Source organism: Cupressus sempervirens, chromosome 4 (assembly GCF_028749045.1).
Source record: "Cupressus sempervirens isolate cs-2001-9-10 chromosome 4, ASM2874904v1, whole genome shotgun sequence".
Taxonomy (NCBI): domain Eukaryota; kingdom Viridiplantae; phylum Streptophyta; class Pinopsida; order Cupressales; family Cupressaceae; genus Cupressus; species Cupressus sempervirens.
The window spans coordinates 881,261,704-881,286,911 of record NC_143121.1 but is presented as its reverse complement, the minus strand read 5'-3'; the positions used below and the strand labels follow the sequence as shown (position 1 = coordinate 881,286,911).

The 25,208-nt window shown below is 36.7% G+C and overlaps 1 protein-coding gene across 1 annotated transcript in view; it reads left to right on the top strand.

The window, feature by feature from the left end:
- LOC149564206 (squalene monooxygenase SE1-like) overlaps positions 1-25,208 on the top strand; it is a 121,892-nt gene that overhangs the window by 60,061 nt on the left and 36,623 nt on the right. The window contains exons 5-7 of the mRNA XM_089827277.1: positions 411-629; positions 813-1,088; positions 1,338-1,616. Coding sequence (XP_089683403.1) covers positions 411-629; positions 813-1,088; positions 1,338-1,616 — 774 coding nt within the window. The remainder of the gene's footprint in view (positions 1-410; positions 630-812; positions 1,089-1,337; positions 1,617-25,208) is intronic.

The following is a 25,208-nucleotide window of genomic DNA, read 5'->3' as shown; positions in this document are numbered from 1 at the left end:
ACCCAAGAAAAAAAGTCCCATATAGGAATACCCGAGCCTGTACCCAAAATGGAAACTTTAAATGCAAACAATATCCTTAAATTTAGTGAATCATTTGGCACAATAATTGTGCTAGGGTTACTCTTCTTAAAATGGAGGGGAGAGAGTGGGAGGGGGAGGTCCAAAAAACCTGTTAAAATTCTAGAGTTGCATCATCTGTAAATGGCTATGTTGTACAATGTATTCAATCAGAAGCTTCCATGTAGGCACCAGAATCAAAGTCAAAATTTACAATGAGAACATATGCCAGATATAGAAGACATTTTTTTTAATCTCTTTTTCTTCTGAGAAAAAATAGGCCAGTTTTTTCTTCTAATGGATTTTAGGCCACACACTTATCACAACTGATTATCTTTTGAGTGTATATGCAGGTAGATGTTCCTTCATGTTTTGTGGGTCTTGTGCTGGAAAACTGTGAGCTTCTGTACCCTAATCATGGACATGTCATATTAGCAGATCCATCTCCTATTTTATTCTATCCAATTAGCAGCACAGAGGTTCGTTGCTTAGTTGACATACCAGGTCAAAAGGTTCCATCTGTTGCCAGCGGAGAAATGGCTAAGTATTTGCAAACTATGGTGGCTCCTCAGGTATCAAATAGAAGTTGGATGTAGTTCTTTTTGTCTCTCAAACACGGCTCTCTATTAATTTGGGTGCAGTCAGTGCTAAAATGTACAAAATAATCAACAGAACCTATTTTTTAGATTATTCTTTCTTTATATGGTGAGAGGTGTTGTATAAGAATTCTCTAAATTTATTATACAACATGTCAGCTTCCAGAGAAATTACAAACACCATTCTTAGCTGCTATAGAAAGTGGGAACATACGAACTATGCCAAACAAGATCATGCCAGCCTCACCATTGCCTAGGCCTGGAGCTCTTCTACTGGGGGATGCTTTCAATATGAGGCATCCGTTAACTGGTGGAGGAATGACTGTTGCACTATCTGACATTGTGGTTCTTGAAAGGCTTTTTAAACCTCTTCGTAATCTTCATGATTCTTCAGCGCTCTGTGAATATGTGGAATCATTTTACACTCTTCGCAAGGTTTGTACTTGTCATGGGAAGACAATTTTCTCTATGTAACTTGCGTAAAGAATTATTTTGTGCAAAAAAATGCTGTTGCAATTTTATGAATATAAAAAGGCTGTTAGTGCTTACAGTATTCTCCAAGACCACGAGCTTTTCATTAAATTACTTCTGCATCTAGCTTTATTCTTTGTATAATTTTTATTTTTTATTTTTTCCCTGTTATTTGGTACTAATTCTAGGAAGTTTTTGTTACATCTTATACAGCCTGTTGCATCAACAATAAATACTTTGGCAGGTGCATTGTATAAGGTCTTCTGTGCTTCACCTGATCAGGCAATGAAAGAGATGCAACAAGCATGTTTTGATTATTTAAGTTTGGGAGGCGTATTTTCAACTGGACCCATTGCCCTGCTCTCTGGCCTCAATCCACGACCACTGAGTTTGGTTGTACATTTCTTTGCGGTGGCCGTATATGGTGTTGGTCGTCTATTGTACCCTTTTCCTTCACCAAAACAATTCTGGCTTGGAGCCCGCCTTCTTTTTGTAAGTGCACGATTCCTTTAGCATGATGGTATGAAGTCATTAATGCTGATCATTTCAGCATGTATATTTTGATCAAAGAAAGGTTATTTCTTGGTTTAAGTTTTTCAGATTTGGCTCCCATTCTAAAAGAATCAAATTAAAAATCTTGCTAATCTTTTTAAGTAAGATTCATCTTTCTGCCATTTTTGATTGGAGATGAAATCCAACCTTTCAATGATGCAAGAAAAATCCAGCAATGCTCACTAGAAGAGCTGCTTATGAGTATTATTTACCATTGTATATGTGCTCAGTTCAAGACTTTTTTCTTAGTTGTCCAGAGTTTAATACCTGATTTTGCTTATTTTATCTTGTCATGTTAATTAATAAACCTTTCGTGAGGGGTTCTTTTCAATTCACTGTCACTATTTTTTCACGCTTCCATAGTATCTGTCATGCCCAAAATACAGGGCAAAAACACCCAACAAATTTTTTTTTTTTAAAAGGATAATAAGATTAAATACAATACGTAAGTATTCGAATAGAATTACTTACTTCCTCACACTCATGTATAATTACAAAATTTAAGTACAAATCAAATGCGAATTTTCTTAACATATTTCAATCTTAATTGCATAAATTGATTTATATCACTATGTTATCTAATTAACTTCAATCAATGAATATGATTACAAAACATACGAATGCCGTAGGAAGAGTGAAACATCATCATTTTATCCATTTTCAAATAAACATATGTAAAGAACTGAAATACTAAAAGGCTCAATGCGAGAATATTATTCAATCTTTTCTCTTCTATTAATCAACCTAGTTCAAGGCTCCATTGGGAAAGAATCAGTAAGAAAACCCGACATCCTTGCCAAATACATCAAAATTTAAATACATTTTACATAATGTTACAATTCAAATGAATTCTCTTTTAGGTCTTTCACAAGAGATCCTTTCCAATATCTTCAATGTATCAAGGGATTCATGGGAAGGACAAGAACTGACCCGGAGGTAAAACAACATATTATGAAGAACAATTCAAACATGCATTCCCAACCCGGTTTTGCACAATAGGTTCAATATTAAACCAAAATAGGGGGGAGGTGGATTTTCTCAATAGGAGACGTCAATCACCATACCATAACATAGCCCTTTCGGGGCTAAAACTCAAGAACTTCCGTTCTTCTACAAATGCCCTTTCGAGACCAATATAACAAGGGTTTTCATTCCTTCCCTCTTTCAAAAATACAAATTTTCATACAAGGTATGTGATGACAAGTAGGGGCCCATACACCCTACCCTCTTTCACTCTTCTCACTATGAGAGGAGACTCTACACTATTGAGGTCCAACTAAGGCCCTTCCTTCGTACTTAGCCACTTCTTCCCTATCCAAGGGTGAGTAATGCCAAAACAATCCCCATGAAATCCCCTCAAAATTTCAAAGCAAAGCATAAGAATAACACCCAAGAACAAGTTAAGGTCCCTCCCCAAACAACCTCAACATACATGCAAGCAATACAAGAACAACACAATGCCTTATGCATGGATCAAAGTATGAACAATATGAAGAACATGGTCAAAAGAGTGAAGAACCCTACTTTCACAAAAAAAGTTATGGTAAAATGACAAGTTGAGAAGAGCTTATCCTTCCTTTTTTTCAATCTTCAAACTTCTCTCTAAAAACTAGAGATTGGGTAACAACCCCAAAACTTCTCCAAAATGTCTCTAAATATGATCCTAACTCAACTAGATTTTAGGTAACCCCAAGGTGGAGTTAGAGTCACCAACCCATGAAGGAGACAAATCAATTTTCGCAATCAACCAAAAGTAGGGTTTTTGAGAGACCCTAAAAGTCAACTAAAGAGGCTAAGGGGGTGGAAAGTACTCCCAACCCATACCCTTACCCCTAGGGTACTTACATCTAATGTTTTTAGGCCTAAAAGACTTGATAGGAACCAATCAAAAGCTAGGAGAATTTTAAGACTATATAACAACCTTTAAGAAAAGACAATGCAAATTAGCACAAATAGAAAGGGGTTCAGTTTCGTCTTTCCATTAGATTTCCCAGTTAAATATCCTGTACACTAATTGCACACATCAGTAGTTCAAGAAATCACATGCATATATGTAAATTACGTATCAGGAAAATCATGTAAATTTAAAACATCCATCTTTTTAATAATCAATTGTTTATCTCATTCTACTCATATTTAATCATCTGAATTACATAATCAATATAGCATAACTTATTCGTTAATTCATATTAAAGTACCAAAATAATCATCGTTAGGCATGCATATACCTAACACCATAAACATCACTAAATAAGGAATACTGAACTATCTGAAGCATAAAACTTAATCATCAGAATACCGAGATCAACACCCTTATCATTAGGTGAAAATGCCTCATATCATCGTTAGTGAAATTTCAATGTTTAAATAGTTGAGAAAATGTAGAAGTTCTCGAATCACTGAGTATTTAAAACATGGATGTGCCAACTGATCTTAATTTCATTAGGACATTCACAACATAAAACATAACTTCATATCTGTTCAAATCTCCTATAATAGATTTAATAGAGGAATTCATATTTAAAAAGTACGTATGAGGAGGGATCTTACAGTATCATTTTGAAATGAAATGAAATGCATATAAGTGTGCTATGGTACCTAGTAGGCACTCCGAGTATAGACAAAATCTATTGGTGGGAAGAAAGAATGCTGTGCACAATTTTAGTACAATAGGATCATGGGTATACACTAAGCATAGGAAGATGCAAGAATCGCTCAAAGAGAGTGAGATCAAACTTGGAGCTCCACATTGTTTGTTGAACCCTCAACATGGAAATTGAGGCTTTGGAGGGTGGGTTAGTGGCAGCTAGACCAGGACAATGTTATCCAATGTATAAAAAGTTTAAGAAAATTGTTCATGAAATTTTTTGAGCTGCTTTAGTGGTGTTCCTGTGCAGTGTCCCTTTTAACTGAATTTTAGAGATTGATTTGGTTATGATGATGTTACAGACTGTTTCCTGTATGTATAAAAAGATGATGTAATGAGAGGACAGGAAGACCTGTGAATAGGAACCCTATTGAGAAACCTTTCCTATTTTGAGTCAACTCTTGAATGTAGCGATAGAGGTCCATATTATCTCTATAATGTATCAAGGAGGACTGAAGACATTTTAGTCTTTTAAAATTTAGTGGTTTGTGCATCTTGGAGACAATCTTTATCTTGTGATTGGAGTTTAAGTGTGGAAAATGATTGTGGAAGTGTTCTTAGGCCAATATAATTTTTTAGCCAATTTTGTCAAGTCTGTTTGATATTTGATTACTGTTTCTGATTGAGGGAGTGAAGAGACATCATTAAAGAGGAAAAAATTCAGCATCTCCTTGACAGCTTGATATTATTTACATTCACAATCAACAGCTGCCACATCTGTTACCAACAGTATCTAATCACTTTATCTTAGCTCTTGTGACATTTACCTATTAAGTAATTATAATCTACATCTAGCAAACAATGCATAATCTCTTAGTTACCGTTGCACTGGGTAAAGGGGCAGAGGCAGATACAGATACTGATCCGCTTGGGAAGCGCATAGGGAGTGTTGAATCTCCCCGTGGTTGTGCATCCACAGGGAGATTTAACTCTCCCTTGTGCATTTCTGGAAATTATTGGCACAGAAGAAATGAATTCGTGCACAGAACTGGCATAAATATTAAACTTTACGGCCTATTTAAGACTTATTCACGAATTTGTTCTCAGATAATATACAAGGAAATATATTCGAGGCAAATGTTAAACCAATAAAAAAGCTGCTTCTCACTTATTCTCCCCAAATTATATATCAAACTTTATACAAACTACAAATATTGCTAGACTTAAGAGCAAACCCTGATATTTTATTTGCAATGTAATTCTCGGGCTTACAATATTGATTGCTGATAATAAAGTCACGTCGCTGGGAAATACGGTTCTGATAATGCTTTATAATATTTTAATAAAAACACCCAGGTTTATATTCTTCAAACATGAATTATTAATTTGTTATATGCAGAATATATATGTGCAAGTAATATATTTCCATGTGTCAATAATATATATTTTGAAGTATCATACTATTTCTTGCATTTTTCGTATGTATATTACTTTATAAAATACACACATGCTGTGTGTGTGCATGCACCCAAACACATCCAACTCCCTAAAACCCCCTCACCTAAATGAATCCAACACACACACACATGTATGTGTGCACCCAAATGCATCCAACTCCCTAACACCCCCTACCCCAAAAAACCCTAACGCATCCCACTCCCTAATTATTTTTTAACTCATTCTTCCTCACACTGGATTCTTATACCTGCATCTGCATCCACACTTGATGAAGTTATTTAAATTGGTGGGACAGAGAAAGAACTTGTCAATAAGAGATTATTACACACATTTGCCTTCTACTTTTTCTAAGTCTTTACTATTTTCAACTTTCAATCAAATCGGTATGTTGGTGGTAAAACTTCAGTCATAAGGGATGTCTATAAACAGAGGACATGGGGATTTGGGTGGCAACAGAGAGAAGACAGAGTTGCAATGGACTGCGTGCAGAGAACCATTGGATGCTTGCAGATTGGGTTTGGAAAAATGGGAGTCCATGGGAATGTAACTTCCCACAAGACTAAGTGGGAAAAGGTGGATACACTAAGTTTGAGTCAGTAGCAATTGGTACTGAACTGTGTATTAGCTTCCTGTATGCTTGTCCCAAGGGGCCAAATCTTTGCTGTTAGCATTGACAATCCTGATACTATAATGAATCCTTCTTTCATATATTTTGTCTAAGTGTGGATTTGTGTTGTTTTTCTTTAATGGTCATTCTTCTTTTAGATTATCTACTTCTTGACTAGTTGGAGCATCTGACATTAGAGTAGTATCTGCAAATTAGAAATGGGATAATGTAACTATTGAGCGAATTTGATTAGAATATTTATTTTTCTTGCTTTATATCTCAATTATATTTTTTCTAGAGCTTCCGCAACTGTAAAAAATAGGCAGTGAAAGAGTGAATTTTGTTGTTTTAAACCTTTAATGCATGAACATATCCAACTGGCATGTTTTTAAAAGGATCAAGATTATAGGAATACTTATACAGCTTACCCTGCATGTTACCTGATCATGTAAAAAGCCAAACTATTCAGTAATTTGATTAAATTTTCCCAATTTACTCTTTTATAAGCTTTTCTTTGCATCTAGTTTATTGTTGTTTTCCGCCTTTGCTAATAATTTGAATTGAACTGATGCTTTCATAACCAAACTGATTGCATTAACTGCCCTCGTGTGCTCAAGTCTCATTCTTGTTTGATGATCTTGTGCAATATGTTTTGTAATCTATTTGCTTTTATTCTTGTAAAAATCTTATGGATTATATTACATAAAGATATTTCTTGAGATGAATCAAAGAATTCTGCATATTCTTTTTTGGGATAAAGACTAAGCAAGTATTATGACCAAATTCACTTCTTTCAAAACTATTTTTTTCTTTACAGACTTGTCTATTGGTTTTATTACCCAAAATTTGTTATGCTTGATACCCACTTGGGCTTGGGACTATTTTGTAGTTAAACATACCAATGCTCTTGTTACAATTTCGAACTCGTTGATGTGGGTTTTATTTCACTACAACATGCAGAAGTACTTAATATTCCGAATTGAATACCAAATCTCTAACTCTCTCTTGAAGAAAGATGTTGTATGCTAAACAATGTATAGGATTGTGTTATCAAATGAGACAAACTCAAGATTCCTTCTTTATTGTGGACATCAAGGGACATCAACTTGATTTTAACTTCTTCTCACCAACCAAACTGCAAAGGATAAGGGTTTAGAGAATCTAATCTAAATCTAAGAATGTAAGATAATGTCGATAATGGGGTGAACTAGTCCTTGCTTCATCGTTTTAACTAGGCATAGGAGGGTGCTATCATCTAAGGATGTGGGAGCAGTTTTCACGTTGTCAATACCCATTCTATAATGTCCCCTTCCTTATAGCCATCTTAGGTATTGTAGTCCTGCATTTTGTCACCACAAAATGCAGGTAACAATACAAAACTTTTTCAAACTAGTTTTGCATCTCTCTAAGCTGAATTTGTTATTCAATTGCTGAATGTTGATCAATCAATCAACTCCAATTCACATATCAAGTTCTTTTACTAGAGGTTTTCATCAAGTCTTTTTCGTTTCTCTGTTTGTCGAGCCTATGCTTGATTTTTGAGGCCTTCATCATTATTTTCTTTATTTTTCAGTGTGTGTTTGTTGGTTTTTAGTCCTTTGGTCTTGCTCAAGTCCTAGCTTTCGGTTTCCCCTTCAATTTGATCTAACCTAGAGCTTCATTGGAGTTGTCAGTCAAAAGATATAGGCATTTTAGTGCCCAAAAAGAGGACCTTTTTGATGCAACAACACATTTTAAAAATATCATGTTATTATCTAATTTGACATTCACTTTTTGAAAAATATAACTTAAATTCATTTTATGTTATGTTTTTAAATTACTTTATCAATTAAATTTTCACTTAAAGTAACTATAGTGCACTTTATGTTATATTTTTAAGTTGAGTTTACTTTTTGTTTTTCACTCAAGTGACTAGATTATCTATATAGTTCAATTTAATTTTTAGCATTTAAATCAAATGCTTTAGTAAATATTAATTATTAAATGATATTTACATGTTATATTATTAATATGATATGTAAATATGATTTATGTCCCACTTAAGTAATATTTTAATGAATATAAATTCACATGTGTTAATTAAATCACTTAAAGTCATCAAAAGTGGACCTTTTTCATGTCTTTACATGTAAAACCCATCAAATGTGGCCCTTTTTCATGCAATTGCATGTAAAATCACTCAAAATGTAAAGTCATTCAAAGGTGGACCTTTTTGATGCCATTGCATGTAAACTTATTTGAAATGTGCAATGACATCAAAAAGGTGAGCTTTATAACTTAAATATGCAATTGCACCAAAAAGTTGAGTTTTCACTTAAAACATGCATTCACCTCCAAAAGGCGAGTTTCAAAACTAGACACATGTTTTAAAATATACAATGCCCCCCAAAAGGTGTGTTTTGCATCTAAGTGTGTTTTTAAAACATGCTATGACCCCTAAAAGGTGCATTTTGCATCTTGGCATGTTTTTAAAATATGCATTGGTCATAAAAAGGTGCATATTGCATGAAATCTCATATTCTTGCTCTTCTTAAATCCGTTTTGGACAAAAACGCATGCAAAGAACTCTCAAGAACCCGTTTTTGAAGATTTTGATTGATTTCCTTCATGGTTTTTCTTGAAATCTTCTCCAATAGGGTCGTTTTTGCTAATTCATGGGTTTTCAAACAATGAATGTGGATTTTTCTTGCTAAAAAACGTTACTTCCAACTCCATTCAAGGGCACATTTTTGGGGAAATCATAAAAAAACTTCATTTGTGACTCACGTTTTGTAATGTCCTCGTTTTTGGCCAGTTTGTGTAGTTGATTGAGTTAGCTCATCATTGTAATAACCCTAATAGGTTATAACTTCTTCAAACACCAAAAATCTTTATACTTCAGTTGTTTGACATTTCGTCAAACACTTTGCAAGCAAGCTTTGATACCACTGTAATGACCCTCCTCAAATCTGCCCTCAAAAAATGCTGATGAAAGCTCAAGGAATTTCATCAAACAATTCACATGCAAGGGACGTATGACTGATTTAGTTTTTCAGCTGGCTTTAAATGACTCTTTTTTCAATTTGCATCAATGAGAATCTTGGGCTAGAAGACTCCAAATGGACTACACAATAGCCTAACATGAGTGTGCTACTAATTTTGACAATATTCAGTGCATATATATGATCTAAGCATGAGAAATGAACACCTACAACCAACTGGCATTTTTACAAACAGTTGGTATGCAACTAATTAGCTGATAAATAATGATATTGAATTTGCTTAAATGACACCAGCAACTATTATCTTCTTAATTTGCAATGAAATTTTACAATGCTCATGAAATATGGCCAAGACTTTTGGCATTTACATGGATTACAAAATGATAATGCTGGTATAATGCACACTTACAGCTAAAACTTATAACACCCTAAAAAGACAATATTAATAAAGGAACTTGGTTGTAGATGGCTGTAATAATATTCTTCAATGTTGCCCCTTCTGCTTTGCTTTTCCGATTTGCTTTTTCGAACTGCTTTTTCCGGCCTGCTTTTTCGGTGCTGCTTTTTCGGCTTGCTTTTTTCAGTTCCGCTTTTTCGGACTGCTTTTTCGTATCTGCTTTTTTCGGATTGCTACCCTGTTGAATTTCAAGACCATATCTTTCAATGGCATCAAGATTTTCAGCTGGAAGGGATTTCGTCCTTCAAACTATTGAGACATAATCTCCAAAAAATTTCCCAATTTCTTTGATATTTCCAAGCATACTAAAAAGAAGCTCTTCCTTTTCTTTTATAGTGTTCTCACAAGAGCTCAATCCTTCGTTTTCTCAATGCGGGATAAAACATCACTCTCTTTATGTAACTTATGTCTCCAATGTGCTATAAAATAAAGGGGACTCTTTTAATTTAAATATTTCCCACAAACTATAGTCTATGCATTAATAAAGTTAAATATATAAATTTAACTTTATAAAATAGCTTTATCAATGCATAACAAATTTTATCAATGATAAACAAGTCTTCTTGCCGGTTTTAAACAATTACCATCGACATACCGCTGCCACTGGATGTTCGACCATATTCAAGATGACTTACTATAAATAGTAAGTATGCCCAAATGGCCTCTAAGCCCCTTTAATGTCCTGGTTAGCCTACGGGACCGTGGGGAAATAGGCTAACGACAACATCATGCTATGAATGCTAAAAAGGGGACATTACAGTCCGCCCTTCCCAAAATTGCTTGTCCCCAAGCAATGGTCGAACAACAACCCAATCAATCCACCTGGATCCCAAATGTAGTCATGAACTATACTGCTGTTAGTCAACATAGGCTCCTGCAACAACCTCTGAAAATTAACCAAGAGGAATCCATAATCAAATTGACAATTACAGCTCAACCAAACTCCAAAATCACAACTGCCACAGTCAAAAACCCACGAGACACGAACTCTTAGAACATCAGAACCCAAGTAAAGTGGACAAATCAAGCTGCCAACACAGTAAATACCATCAACGCATCCCACTGGCCTATACGGAATGTATAATCCAACTATGCAACAATGGTGAACGCTCCCGAATGAAACTGCACCAAGTATGAAGAATCCACACACTGCACAAATCCTGTAGTCAACACAACTCTGCAGATCACCGACCACTGTCTCATAACCATAACTCCCATGCACCGTTGATGGTGAAAAGACATCACAAGATAAACAACAAGAAATGAAACCGAAACCAAATTTGCCTGCCATCAACTCCTCAACACAAGGATCAAATGCTAACTGATGTACATACCCTGCAGTATAATACTGATAAAAAGAACCAACCTCAGTCAACAGCTCACCATGAACAAGTGACACAACCCACTGTGATTGATCACTAGTTAAGTCAGGAGATGTCATAGCCAAAGGCGTAGAATCAATAACAACCGTTGAAGCATCACTCCCAAACTCCTGCTCTAAGTCATGTATTATCAAGCTGTCAACCGCAGAACCTATTGCCATGTCATGCCCATCACAACTCTCATCCCGAGGCGTCAAACCGTCCCATAACTGATGACAAGCACTAGGAACCAAAGTACATCTTTGTATCATCATCTCATCAACATGGTCATCAAAGGTAAATTGATGAGCATACCTCACAGTGTAATGCCGATAGAATGCGCCAATCTTAGTCAGTGGCTCAGATTGCAATCGATCATTAACCATGTTGGAATTGACTACTACCTCCGAAGACATCACCAAGGGAGTAGTATTACTAGCAAGAACCATGCCAACTGCCGACTCACCAATATCACACATGATCTTTGATACAACATCTCTAGTCTTCGTGCCATCAGTACTAGAGGCCACCACCATGTCAGGCATACCACAACAATCTGCTGCAACACCTAACTCAACTGATCCTGACTCTAGTGGGAACGAACCCAATATGCCAATGTTAGTATCAAGGATGGATGCATTCCCATCTCCACTGTCTTTGACAATCTCGACCATGGACATCCTCGGATCACTAGACACCACAGCTTGTGACTGTACAGAATTTGGTAAAGACTGCAGTCGCTCTAACTCCACGGTCACCTTAGCCAAATGAATTGTGACTCCTCGAAAGCCAACTGTGTACTCTCAAGAATCTCAGAAGTCACCTCGAGCTGCTGAGTAAGCTCACTCACCTCATCTTCCTTGGCCAATAATGCTTCGTATGCTGTACTCCCCCACTCCATAAGATAATCTCTGTCGGCTACCAACTGCATATAATTCTGTCTCAGAATCCGAATAGCCTCCCATAAAGAGTGGATCTCTGTCAAGGAAAGATAACTGCCTCCCTGCTCATCACTAGTAGGAGAAACCCATCCATAAACCGTTAACAATTGGCGAGCAGCATCAAAATGTTCGCACGCAATAGCAATGTCTCGCTTGCCAACTCTCAGCTGACTAGACACATGATTGTGCCAATTGTTCGAACTCCTATACTCTATCCCTGGTACACTGTCCAAAGGAGTAACCTCAGAATAGCTATCATCTGTAATACTTAGATCCTGAGACTCTCCTGTAAACTCTGTCATCTCTGAGAAATCATCAACATGTGACCTGACTATAAAAGAAAACTGAGTCCCTGCTATATGTGCTAACTCCCGAACTGAGCTCACCTCAAGACAAAGCTTGTCCATATGTCTCTCAGAATCCTGGAGAGCCAACTGAATACACACCAAGGAATTCCGAGTATCCTCGAGCTCATGAGAAAACCGGTCAACCTCCTCCTCCTTCTTCTTCAATGCATCTAAATAGATCCCTGCAAGATTAAGGAGATGATCGCAATCTGAAAGTAGGTGTATGTAACTTACCTTCATTGCCTCCATGCCTTCCTTGATCTGCTGTAAGTCTTCACAAGAAGAACCTGTTGTGACTCCTTTCTGTCTCTCCCGCAGTTGAATCATCCAAATGTGATTCTCAATCAATCCATGCATCCTGTCATGACGAGATAAAGCCGCGACAATATCCTTGTCCCCTGTCTTCAGTTGGCTTGCCAAACCAAGTGAAGAGCTACTAGCCTCTATCTCATGTGAAGAAGCATCCAACTGTGCTTGATACTCATTTTCTGCAAAGTCCTGAATGCTCACTTTCTGATCAATTGTACTATCCTCAAACATGACAGTATCCTCAATTGCTGTAACTTCATCCAGCCCAACTGTACTGGAATCACTATCTGTGTTAATCACACAATCCGGTGTGCCTGTGATATCACCTTCTGATGCAACTGGCTCAACCTGCACAACATCTGAAACCCCTTCTGCCTGTGAAGATGATGTAGATAAACCATTACCTGAAGATGTGCTAATGTCTCCCTGTATTGAATCAGCATGTCTGTTAAACTCCTCATACAAGTTTCTGCCTGTCATAGGGAAGGTACGATCCTTAGGCCTATCAAAATGTTCAATCAGTCTCTTCGTAAACTCCACATATGAGGTAATGTGTGCATGACCTATAGTGACCATACCATGATGCCACCACTCGTGTGCTAACCCATCCAGGTGAATTGCTGCATACTTAATAGCTTCTTCCTTAGGCATAGGGTTCATTTAAAAGTATGTGTCAAGCTTTTGAACCCAAGCTCTTGCTGTAGACTTCCCCGAGCCATCATAATATGGTAACTGAAGTTTCCCTACTTTCTTCTGTAGCTCATAGCTCTGGTTCCTGTCATGTCCACGTGGCATATGCTTCATCCGCACATCTATATACTCCCTAAAGGTGATTGCAGCAATAAAATCTGGACCTCCGGCTTCCCAATCTCTTCTCAGCTGGTCCTGTATATCAGTGATTTGGGGCTCTGGTACGGGCTGCTCTGGAGCTCTAGGAGGAAATATGGGAATCATGGGCCGTGAACTCACTGTCCTAGTTTGCTGGGGTGCATGACCGAAACTGTTCCCAACTTGTTCGCCTCCATTATGTGCCTCATCCTGATTATTACCATTCTGATTATTTCCTCCACCCACATTAGCATTCAACCCCATTTGACAAGCCATCATCTGCATCATAAGCTCAAATCTCTGACTTTGTTCCTGTGCTCTTTGCTCTGCTGATCGCTATCCCTGTGCTAAGGTGTCTAATAATTGTAAGAATCTTTCCTTTCCCTGATCTGGACCGACATTCATTTTGTCAAACATTTTTTTCTCTATCTGGCTATCCAAATTCCCTATAAGACCTCCACAGGATGGCAGGACTTATAGCTCTGATACCACCTATAATAACCCCAATGGGTTATAACTTCTTCAAACACCAAAAATCTTTATACTTCAATTGTTTGACATTTCGTCAAACACTTTGCAAGCAAGCTTTGATACCACTGTAATGAGCCTCCTCAAATCTGCCCTCAAAAAATGTTGATGAAAGCTCAAGGAATTTCATCAAACAATTCACATGCAAGGGACGTATGACTGATTTAGTTTTTCAGCTAGCTTTAAATGACTCTTTTTTCAATTTGCATCAATGAGAATCTTGGGCTAGAAGACTCCAAATAGACTACACAATAGCCTAACATGAGTGTGCTACTAATTTTGACAATATTCAGTGCATATATATAATCTAAGCATGAGAAATGAACACCTACAACCAACTGGCATTTTTACAAACAGTTGGTATGCAACTAACTAGCTGATAAATAATGATATTGAATTTGCTTAAATGACACCAGCAACTATTATCTTCTTAATTTGCAATGAAATTTTACAATGCTCATGAAATATGGCCAAGACTCTTGGCATTTACATGGATTACAAAATGATAATGCTGGTATAATGCACACTTACAGCTAAAACTTATAACACCCTAAAAAGACAATACTAATAAATGAACCTGGTTGTAGATGGCTATAATAATATTCTTCAATGCTGCCCCTTCTGCTTTGCTTTTTCGATTTGCTTTTTCGAACTGCTTTTTTCAGACTGCTTTTTCGGCCTGCTTTTTCGGTTTTGCTTTTTCGGCCTGCTTTTTTCGGTTCCGCTTTTTCGGATTGCTTTTTCGTATCTGCTTTTTTCGGATTGCTACCCTGTTGAATCTCAAGACTATATCTTTCAATGGCGTCAAGATTTTCAGCTCGAAGGGATTTCGCCCTTCAAACTATTGAGACATAATCTCTAAAAAATTTCCCAATTTCTTTGATATTTCCAAGCATACTAAAAAGAAGCTCTTCCTTTTCTTTTATAGTGTTCTCACAAGAGCTCAATCCTTCGTTTTCTCAATGTGGGATAAAACATCACTCTCTTTATGTAACTTATGTCTCCAATGTGTTATAAAATAAAGGGGACTCTTTTAATTTAAATATTTCCCACAAACTATAGTCTATGCATTAATAAAGTTAAATATATAAATTTAACTTTATAAAATAGCTTTATCAATGCATAACAAATTTTATCAATGATAAACAAGTCTTCTTGCCGGTTTTAAACAATTACCATTGACATACCGCTGCCACTAGATGTTCGACCATATTCAAGATGACTTACTATAAATAGTAAGTATGCCCAAAGTTGCTTCAAAACTCCTCAAAAAGACCTGCAACTGAAACTATCTAAGCCAAATGGCCTCTAAGCCCCTTTAATGTCCTGGTTAGCCTACGGGACCATGGGGAAATAGGCTAACGACAACATCATGCTATGAATGCTAAAAAGGGGACATTACAATCATAGTGACCTTCGTGAGCTGACAGGGTGTTTTGGGGGTTTTAGGTGATTACTTACTATTTTGAGTAAGTCTGTTATAGGCATTTGCTATTTTTAGCAACGCAGTGGATGGCTTGGTAGTTGGTTGTCACCTGCAGTTGATCAGGTTTAAAATTACATGAGCTCTTATTTATTTATTCATTGAGTTGCATTATTATAATAATGTAATAATGTTTATATTATTATAAATAATGACTAAAGAGATATTTCTAAAAAAGCAAGTTGAAAAGTTTCTAGTGTTGAGTTCTTTTGGGAAACTTAAACGTTTTTTGAAGTGGAATTTTATGGAAACTTTTACCAATAAAAAGTTTATAAATGAGAGCTCTTTTCATCGAGAGAAAGGACAATTGATTATATATTTGATTTTGTGCATTTGTGGCTTTTTCCTGGGTTCTGAACTGTATGCCCTTGCTGATGTATAAGGTTTGGAAATTCTGAGAATTGCACTTGCAATTTAGCTGTTGAGGTATAGCTAAGATTGCCTAACTTCTCTACTGTTCACCACTGTAATTGAGAAGTGTTTTTGTTCCACTACTGAAGTATAGTGGATTTGTCATTGGTTAGATATTTTCCTCATTGTGTCTACTGTGGCTTGCAGATATTTGGTGTGGAAGGTTGATGTTTTATGCTAAGATTCTACATTGGTTTTGCTGACTGAATTAATAAAGAAAGTTCTGCATTCTTAGTTGGAAACATCTACAAAATTCTACAATTCAGAGCAATTCATTCCTAACGTCATTGGGGCTACTGATTTGGCGTTTCCTTGGTTGAATTATTAGGTGGAATTGCTACCCATATTATCAGCTGCTTGCGTCCATTTTCAGTGGACGATTGTTTGACCAATTCAGTCCCAATTTGAACTACTTGTTCAAATGCCCAGGTGGGATGAATTTCCATCAGCAATTCATAGATGCCCATATTGGTTGATTCATTAGGGCTGCGACCACTCTTGACTGAACATTTGTTAATGCAGTTGGTTATACCTGGACTAGGAGAAACGGTTTTCAGCATGCATCCTTGGGCTATGAAATCGAGCTATGGGTTCTGAAATATTTAATTGTAATTTGCCCTTACTATAACACATATAAGTCTTTTCAATTTAATAAATTACAAGCATTGTTTTGAAAGGGTCTATTCTTTTGCAATTTATGGTCTCAATATTTACATATTTCAAAGTATCAAAAGAGCAAGTATATGATCAAAAAATTAGAAAACTTTGAAACAATAATCTGTTCATCAAGATTTGAATTTGGAGCCGGCTAGGGGTTTTTACAGGGGTATCAGAGCGGTTTCTTGCTAGCATGCAGGAATTGGGCTCCGAATCAGTTGTTAGTGGTTAGCATGTGATCCATTGTTTTCCATCATGGCTGACGATAGGAGATTTGTGCCAGTATGCATTATACCCAAAGGGGACATAATTTTCCTCCTAGAGGAGAGCCTGAGATTCAGTTTGGTTCGGTTGGTAGTACGGATGGTTCTGTTGGCACGGGACTACGACCTACAGATGCTGAGGTTGATATAGATGCCCTGCAGACATTTAGGAATATTGCAGGGCAACAACAGATGACAGATGTACTACAACAGTTGTCTAATACTCTGCAGCAGATAACACTTCCTCGAGGTCGAAGTAGGGAGAGAGTTTGAGATGTTTCTGTTGGTTCTTATAGATCTCGAGTCGAGCATAGAACCCGAGATGGTGTTAGGTACAGAGATGTAGATCGGGTTCGAGTTGAGGATCACGGTGGATTAGCTGGTAGAGTTGACATTCATATTGGCACTCATGATAGGTTGCAGAGGCCCACATTTCTTAGACCTGAGATTGGATGCGGTCAGTATTGAGCCTAAGGTCACTCTTTTTGCTGATGATGTGCTGACACACTTTACGGAGTGGGATGCTTTACCATAGGCGATTAAAGATCATTTGAATTTTGATAGGTTCCTAACTCAGAAACAAGAGCATTCCAGAATGAGGTCGGGACTTGAGAGATAGCAACCTTGACAGAATGAGTTACAAGAAGTTGCTAGTAAGATGACTTTGGAGCACTTTGATAGAACTGCAAGAGTTACAACTCGAGCGTGGATTCATAAGCTTGATACATATTTGGCTTTGCGTCCTATGTCAGAAGTGGACGCCATTAGATTTGGAGTGTTCCATCTAGATGAAGCTACCCATGATTGGTGGTATCATGGGTTAGTTTCTTCGCCACATGATGAAATCACTCCCTATCAAGAGTTTGTGGATCACTTGATCGAGAGATTTGATAGGAAGGATTCGAAGGTGTATTTCCATGAGTTGGCTCAGCTGAAGTAGTGTGGTGAATTGGAGAGTTACATCAATGAATTCTAGAGGCTTTTAGTCACGGTTTATGATATTTCAGAGTGCAGACGAGTGATGTTATTTCTGGAGGGATCGATTGAGCCACTCCGTGGATGGGTGAAATCCTTGGACCCATCTTCTCTCTAGTTAGCGATGAGGAAGGCACGTGACTTGGAGTCCTCTTCTCGAAGCAAGGTTGCTTTGAAATCTTCTGCTCTTCCGGCTAATGATGAACCCCCATCAGTTGTTGAGGACAAGGGCAAGTCAGTGGGGAGATCTGATGACACTTCTAGAGAAGATTTGAGGAGGTGTTGACTTTGCTTTTGGTGCAAGGGGCCTTTCTCTAAGGGTCATACTTGTGCGTTAAGGCCAAAGGGAGCGACGAGTCGTAGTATGTGGGTTTACACTGATATGATTGAGGATGAGTCATCCCAACAACATGAGGATGTCAATGAAGATGATCATATTGATGATAGAGTTTATACTGTGATGAGTATTTATAGTTTGGTATTTGACTCACATGTTCAAGATTTGCACCAAGCATAGAGTTGGCCTGAGCCTAAGTTGGATTGTTTGCAAGATGATTGGGTAGGCATAATGAAGGAGAGAGTTGAGATCTCCTATGAATTCGCCAGTTAGTGATGTTCCAACTTTTACATCATCAGCACAAATATTCGGTGCCATGTTGTAGGTTATGGGTCCTGATGACGGCATTGGCATTCAATTGGTTTAGTGAGGATGGGGACATCACTTGCTTCTTATAGGATCTCGGTGGAGGTTTTTGTTTCATACCGGATTGCTTGAGGACAAGCAATTTTGGGGAGGGAGGACTGTAATGTCTTCGTTTCTGGCCAGTCTGTGCAATTGATTGAGTTAGCTCATCATAGCGACCCTTGTGAGCTGACAGGGTGTTTTGGGGGTCTTAGTTGATTACTTACTATTTTTAGCAAGTCTATTATAGGCAGTTGCTATTTTTAGTAGTACAGTGGATGGCTTGACAGTTGGTTGTCATCTGCAGTTGATCAAGTTTAAAATTACATGAGCTCTTATTTATTTATTCATTGAGTTGCATTATTATAATAATGTTTATATTATTATAAATAATGACTTAAAGAGACATTTCTAAAAAAGCAAGTTGGAAAGTTTCTAGTGTTGAGTTCTTTTGGGAAACTTACATGTTTTTTGAAGTGGAATTTTATGGAAACTTTTGCCAATGAAAAGTTTATAAATGAGAGCTCTTTCATTGAGAAAAAGCACACTTAATTATATATTTGATTTTGTGCCTTTGTGGCTTTTTCCTGGATTCTGAACTGTATGTCTTTGCTGATGTATAAGGGTTGGAAATTCTAAGAATTGCATTTGCAATTTAACTGCTGAGGTATAGCTAAGATTGCCTAACTTCTGTACTGTTCATCATTGTAGCTGAGAAGTGTTTTCTTTCCACTACTGAAGTATAGTGGATTTGTTATTGGTTAGATATTTTTCTCACCGTGTCTACTGTGGCTTGGAGATATTTGGTGTTGATGTTTTATATTGAGATTCTACATTGGTTTTGTTGACTGAATTAATAAAGAAAGGTCTCCGTTCTTGGTTGGAAACATCTACAAAATTCTACAATTTTGGGCAATTCATTCCTAACGTCATTGGGGCTGCTGTTTTGGCGTTTCCTTGGTTGAATTTTTAGGTGGAATTGCTACCCATATTATCAGTTGCTTGTGTCCATTTTCAGTGGAGGATTTTTTGACTAATTTAGTTTCAATTCGAACTACTTGTTCAAATGCCCAGGTGGGGCGAATTTCCATCAGCTATTCATAGACGTTCGTACTGGTTGATTCATCAGGCCTGCGATCACTCTTGACTGAACATTTGTTAATGCAAATGGTTATGCTTGGATTGGGAGAAATGGTTTTCAGCATGCATCCTTGGGCTGTGAAATCGAGCTATAGGTTCTGAAATATTTAATTGTAATTTGCCCTTAGTATAACGCATATAAGTCTTTTCAATTTAATAAATTACAAGCATTGTTTTGAAAGGGTCTATTCTTTTGCAATTTATGGTCTCAATATTTACATATTCCAAAGTATCAAAAGAGTAGATATTTGATCAAAAAATTAGAAAACTTTGAAACAATAATCTGTTTATCAAGATTTGAATTGGGAGCCAACTAGGGGTTTTTACACGTTTTGGCAAGAGGAGGAATCAATTTGGCATGTTTTGGTGTTCTCATTGCATTGTGACTCACATTTTGGCTTTTACAAGCCAAAAAAGCTCCCCTTGGAGAATCACGTTTTTTAGAAAAACATCCCATGTGCATGTGTTTATAAAAAACATTGGGTTCTTGAGCTTTTTTGGGCATGTTTTTGGCATTGGCTTTTGAAAACGCCTCTTTTGCTGCCTTCTACAGATTTTCCTTGCAAAGTTTGAAAGTGTCCAAGTTTTTTGAAGAAATTTTCAAATTTGGAGCTTTTGCCTCCATTTTTGGCACATATTCTTTCTTGCTATTTAATTTGTGCTTATCTTGCTAATTTTATGTACATTTTTGCTCGATGATTGCCACTTATTAAAATTGATGCCATGGAAAGTGTATTTTTCCTTTAAAAATGATGAAATAGGCTCATTTTCATGTTTTTCGTTTTTCCCCAAACTCCAAATTCGAAATTGCATAATCAAGTGCTTTGCTTGTTGACATGTTTGAGTCATTTGCCAAAAGTACATTTTTCCTTTGAGGTTTTTGTGTTTTGTGTACTTGCTTTTCGGTTTTCTCCGTTTTGGAGAAGTTACGAGTTCTGTCCTAATAACTTGTTCATGTTTCATTTCATGCGAAAGCATCATCACATTACATTTCCATCTTTCATGTCACAACACGTTGCATCTCATTCGTCAAATGCGATTACATGTTTTACATCTCATTCATCATCCGCACATGGATGTAATCTCATTTTTCATTTCCATTTTCACTCATCTCACTTTCCATATCCACTCGCACAACACGATTACATAAAAACTGTGTAATTGCATCTCCAAAACCGTTTTTTGACTTAGAGTCACTTTTTGAAAAGTCAAAAATGTCATATGCATGTTTTCCGATGTACTTTGACTTTACTTTTCCACCAAGGTGACTATAAAGTTCATTTCACCTCAAGTTACGTTCCATTTTCATCTCTCCATATGCACTCACGCCTCCATGAACAAATACATGTTTTTCCACGATACATCTCGTTCCACATTCTGCATCTCATTTGTTATTCGTACTTACATGTAAAGCTCATCCTCCATCCTCATCCGCATCTCATCTCACTTTCCATCCGTTATTACATTTTGCACTTATGTGTAATCCATTTTTCATGTAATAATGTCTTGAAAACCTAAGTCATGTTTTTGAAAATTAGCAAATCTTTATTCACATGCATTCCCATGCGTTCCACCTTCACACATCCATTTCTTTTTGTTTCATTCCATCTTCCATTTTCCACCTTCATAATACTTCATTCCACATTCCATTTTCATTCACATTTCATCTTCATTCATTGCATATGTATATAATTTCTCTTTTGAAATCATTTTATTGGATCTCCTAAGTTTCAAATCCGTATTCGAGCCTTTATTGCTGATCGAGAATCATCTTGTATGGCGATTCCCTTTGATGATGTGTTTATGCTTTAGGATTTTTGTGTTGCAGCACAAGCGCAAGAGATGCCCTCACCATCAAAATCTAAAGGCAAGGTGAAATATCAATTTGACAAAGAGTTGGCTTATGCAACTCCATCATCAGTCACATCTATTCTTGACAACATGCTGGACACAAAGATCGGTCATGTGGACATGGCTGATTTTCTGGGAAGAGTAGAAATTCCTGTGGGCCACGAGATGAAGCGCATCAAGAGAAGCCATATTCACTTGGTATCAGCATTTCCCATGGTTGCCATGGAACCTTATTTTGTTTTTGGATGTGCAAGATGTTTCAGCCCGAAAACGAAAACAATCAAGGATGCTGATGGCAAGGTTATTATTAGTTTTGATCAAGAGGTTATTGAACAAATCTTCAAGGTACCACATAATGCAGAGTGTGCAGATCTGAGCAAAGAATTATCTTTGGAAAGTTGGAATGAGAAGAAAGAAGATTATCAGAAGTATGTTAATCAATATTGGTTAGATAATAAAAGGAACAACTTCTTAAGATGGCCAAAGACTGTTCATAGGTCTAACTTCAAGCTAGAATACAAAGACCTTATCATGCAAGCTAGGATACAAAGACCTTAGGGCCCGTTTGGTTGCTGGAATATAAATTAAGCATTGGCATTCAGAATGTTGGCTTTGGGATTCTGGAATTTGGAATCCAGATTATGATTAGGGAATCCAATTTGGGACTGTTTGGTTGACCAAGGATTCATTGTGAGAATATAGATTTCCTTCGTTTGGTTGCACATTGTGGAATTGGAATACTAGCCAAAATAACATGCAAAATATTATTGTCTAGCTATAGCATTATCATCATGCAAAAAAATTCAATACTTATTTGGTTTGTTGAAGTCCAAACATTTTTAAAAAGTATAAAAAGATGAAGTCATGTTGAAAGTAAACATTATCATAACAGACGAGGATGAGATTGTACTAATGGATACTAAAATTTTTATGACTCTTGTTCTATAAAAAAAATACCATTGATTATAATTCACATAATTACTGATATGAAATATGTATATTGTTCAAGTCTTGTTGAATGAATTCGAATCACAAGAATTGATGAAATAAGAGTCAGAAACATCCCATTAAAAATATATATATTTGTAGAGATCCAATAAAAAATTTGATCATCACAACATTCAAACTCATAGGTGCAAAGTCTAAATGTTTATATTAAAATTTTACGAAATCTTACCTGGAAACACTTTTACGCTAGAAAAAAATCAATAGAGTATATTGTTTTTGTCCTGCATACGATTCATTTAACTGAGAAACAATGTATGTGAAAAAGTTATTTCACCAAACTTTTTTGCTGTAACTACCGAGGCGGATCAGGCAGAAAAACCCTAATAAATTACTCAACAATGGCAAATATATGAGCAAGTAATAGCGGAAAATTTTCCCCCCATTTAAAAAAATTAAATTTAAAAAATTAGTGCAAAAAAAGGTACCCCAAAATGGGCATCCGGATGTCAAACCCAATTAAATTTTACTTTAGTTGAAATCCTCATTTTCAAAAAATGGGATTTAAAAAGGGAATTAAAACGGGAATTCCAAATAACAAGTATTTCGATGGAATTTGGAATCCTTGTTATGGGGGGTCAAATGGGGATACCGGATTCCACATTTTCCCAATTCCAATTTCAATTGTGTGGACCCAAACAATGGATTAGAATTTTTTAAGAATTTCGAATGCCAATTCCATTCTAATTCTAGCAACCAAATGGGCCCTTATCATTCTTCTCAGCTGAGTTTGGGGTCTTAAAGATTCCACTAATTTTGAGTCATGGATGTACAAATTCATCTTCTAAATCATGTAAAACAAAGAACACATCTTTTGGGGAGAATTCATTAGCACTGTACTCTGCTAGCAATTGCTCAATGTAGGGACTTCGGTGCCTTTTTACATGAACTCCTACATTGTCTACATTGCTGCTGCCATGGGATCTTTCTCTGGTCTTTCAACTAAAGGAGAGCGTCTTCAGATTCCGGTTTGGGATTACTATGATCAGATCACTCTAGCTAATAGTAAATTCCATTACAGAAGAGTCCAAGATGCTTTCTTTGGGCATTTCCGATGCTTGTTCAATAGATAGTTATCCATCAAGAGGGTATTAGATGAAGCCTAGGAAAAGGTAAATCAATATGGCTGTATTTTTATCTAGTTTCCAACTTTTACATACTTGAGAGTTGGATACCTTAAAGGTGAGTCGTATACCTTACCTAGGTATGCTACTGATAAGATTATTTTGATGGAGTTACCCAGATAACTCATGGAAGTATAGTCTGATCAGCATACTTTGCATAGGTCTGGTTTTGGTATTTCTTCTACCAAACCCTTGGCAATTGGTAACTATTTGATCAATTCTATGCACAAAGCAAAGAATATGGAAGCAAAGTTATAGTTGATCACTTTGAAGAAGTTCAAAGCCAGATTTGACTTTGATTACCGAGAAATGAATTCTCAAAGCAAGAAGGCTTTCTCACATGTTCATTGCATCGAGGATGTTTGGATTGATATGAGGACTGAGTTGGATATAATGAAGATGAATTAGTGCAAATTAACTTTGCAACAGATAATCAATCTTAACATGCTAGAAATCCCTTAAGATTTTCAAATTGAAGATGACGACAACATTCTTGATTTGGAATTTCATTAGGTTGGTTTCGATAAAAGGTGCCTTTTTCCCATTCAATGGCAATAGAAAGAAGGTACATCTATCCTGGATGGATTTCAACCCATTTTGGCCAACACCAAGAAGTGGCTGAAAATTAAAGGCGTAAAAAGGGTTAAATCCTAAATTGGGTTTGGATTGTGGAAGCTTTGGCTCTCCTGGAAGGAAATCATAGCTAGAAATTGCAGGAAAAGATGGAGCTTCTTCTTTTGATGCGAATATGTCCCTTAAATTCAAATTGAAGGGCGGAAAGGGATCTAAATCATCCTAGATCCCCGAACTAGTTCTGGAATTAGAAGAAGAGTTAGAAGAATCAAAGGAAGAATTAGAGATAGAATCCGATGAAGAAGATGAGGAGGAAGAAGGGGAAGTCATGATCATATCTCCCCCAAGGCCTCCACAAACTCATGGACCATCTATGCATGAAGCACCTTTTCTAGACGAGATAGGTGATGATGTGGATTCATTTTCCACAGTTTTCACTCCTTCTATTCCAGTTTAGAAGTCAATACGTTGGCTTTTCTTATTTCTTCAACCGCTCCTCTCATTCTGGCGAATGAACAATATAAACACTTGGGAAATGTGTTTGATGATTTTCCAACTCTTACAAAGGGTCAAGTTTCTCAACTTGATACATCTCAGACAGGCTTTGAGCTCTTCATGACAAAATCCTCTCATCATGCACCTATAATTCAGCTGTGCAAACTGAATCTTGTTCAGTCACAACGGAGATACAATCTGGATCAATGCCAATGGTCTCTATTGTACTTGCTTCCACAGAAGAAAGTTTCAGCTTACCTACATGGTTAAGCAAGATCACAACGAAGAGAAGAAAAGTGGTTGTACCTTTGGATAATCTCCTTGTAAAGAAAACTGAGTCCAAATCTTTCAAAGATAAGATTGTTTCAAGGATTTTGGTTGATTTGGATAAAACCAAATTTGTAGAAGTTGTCGAGCCACTGGTGGACAAACTTGTTGAGGAACTTACTCGTTCTAATTACAAGTTCAC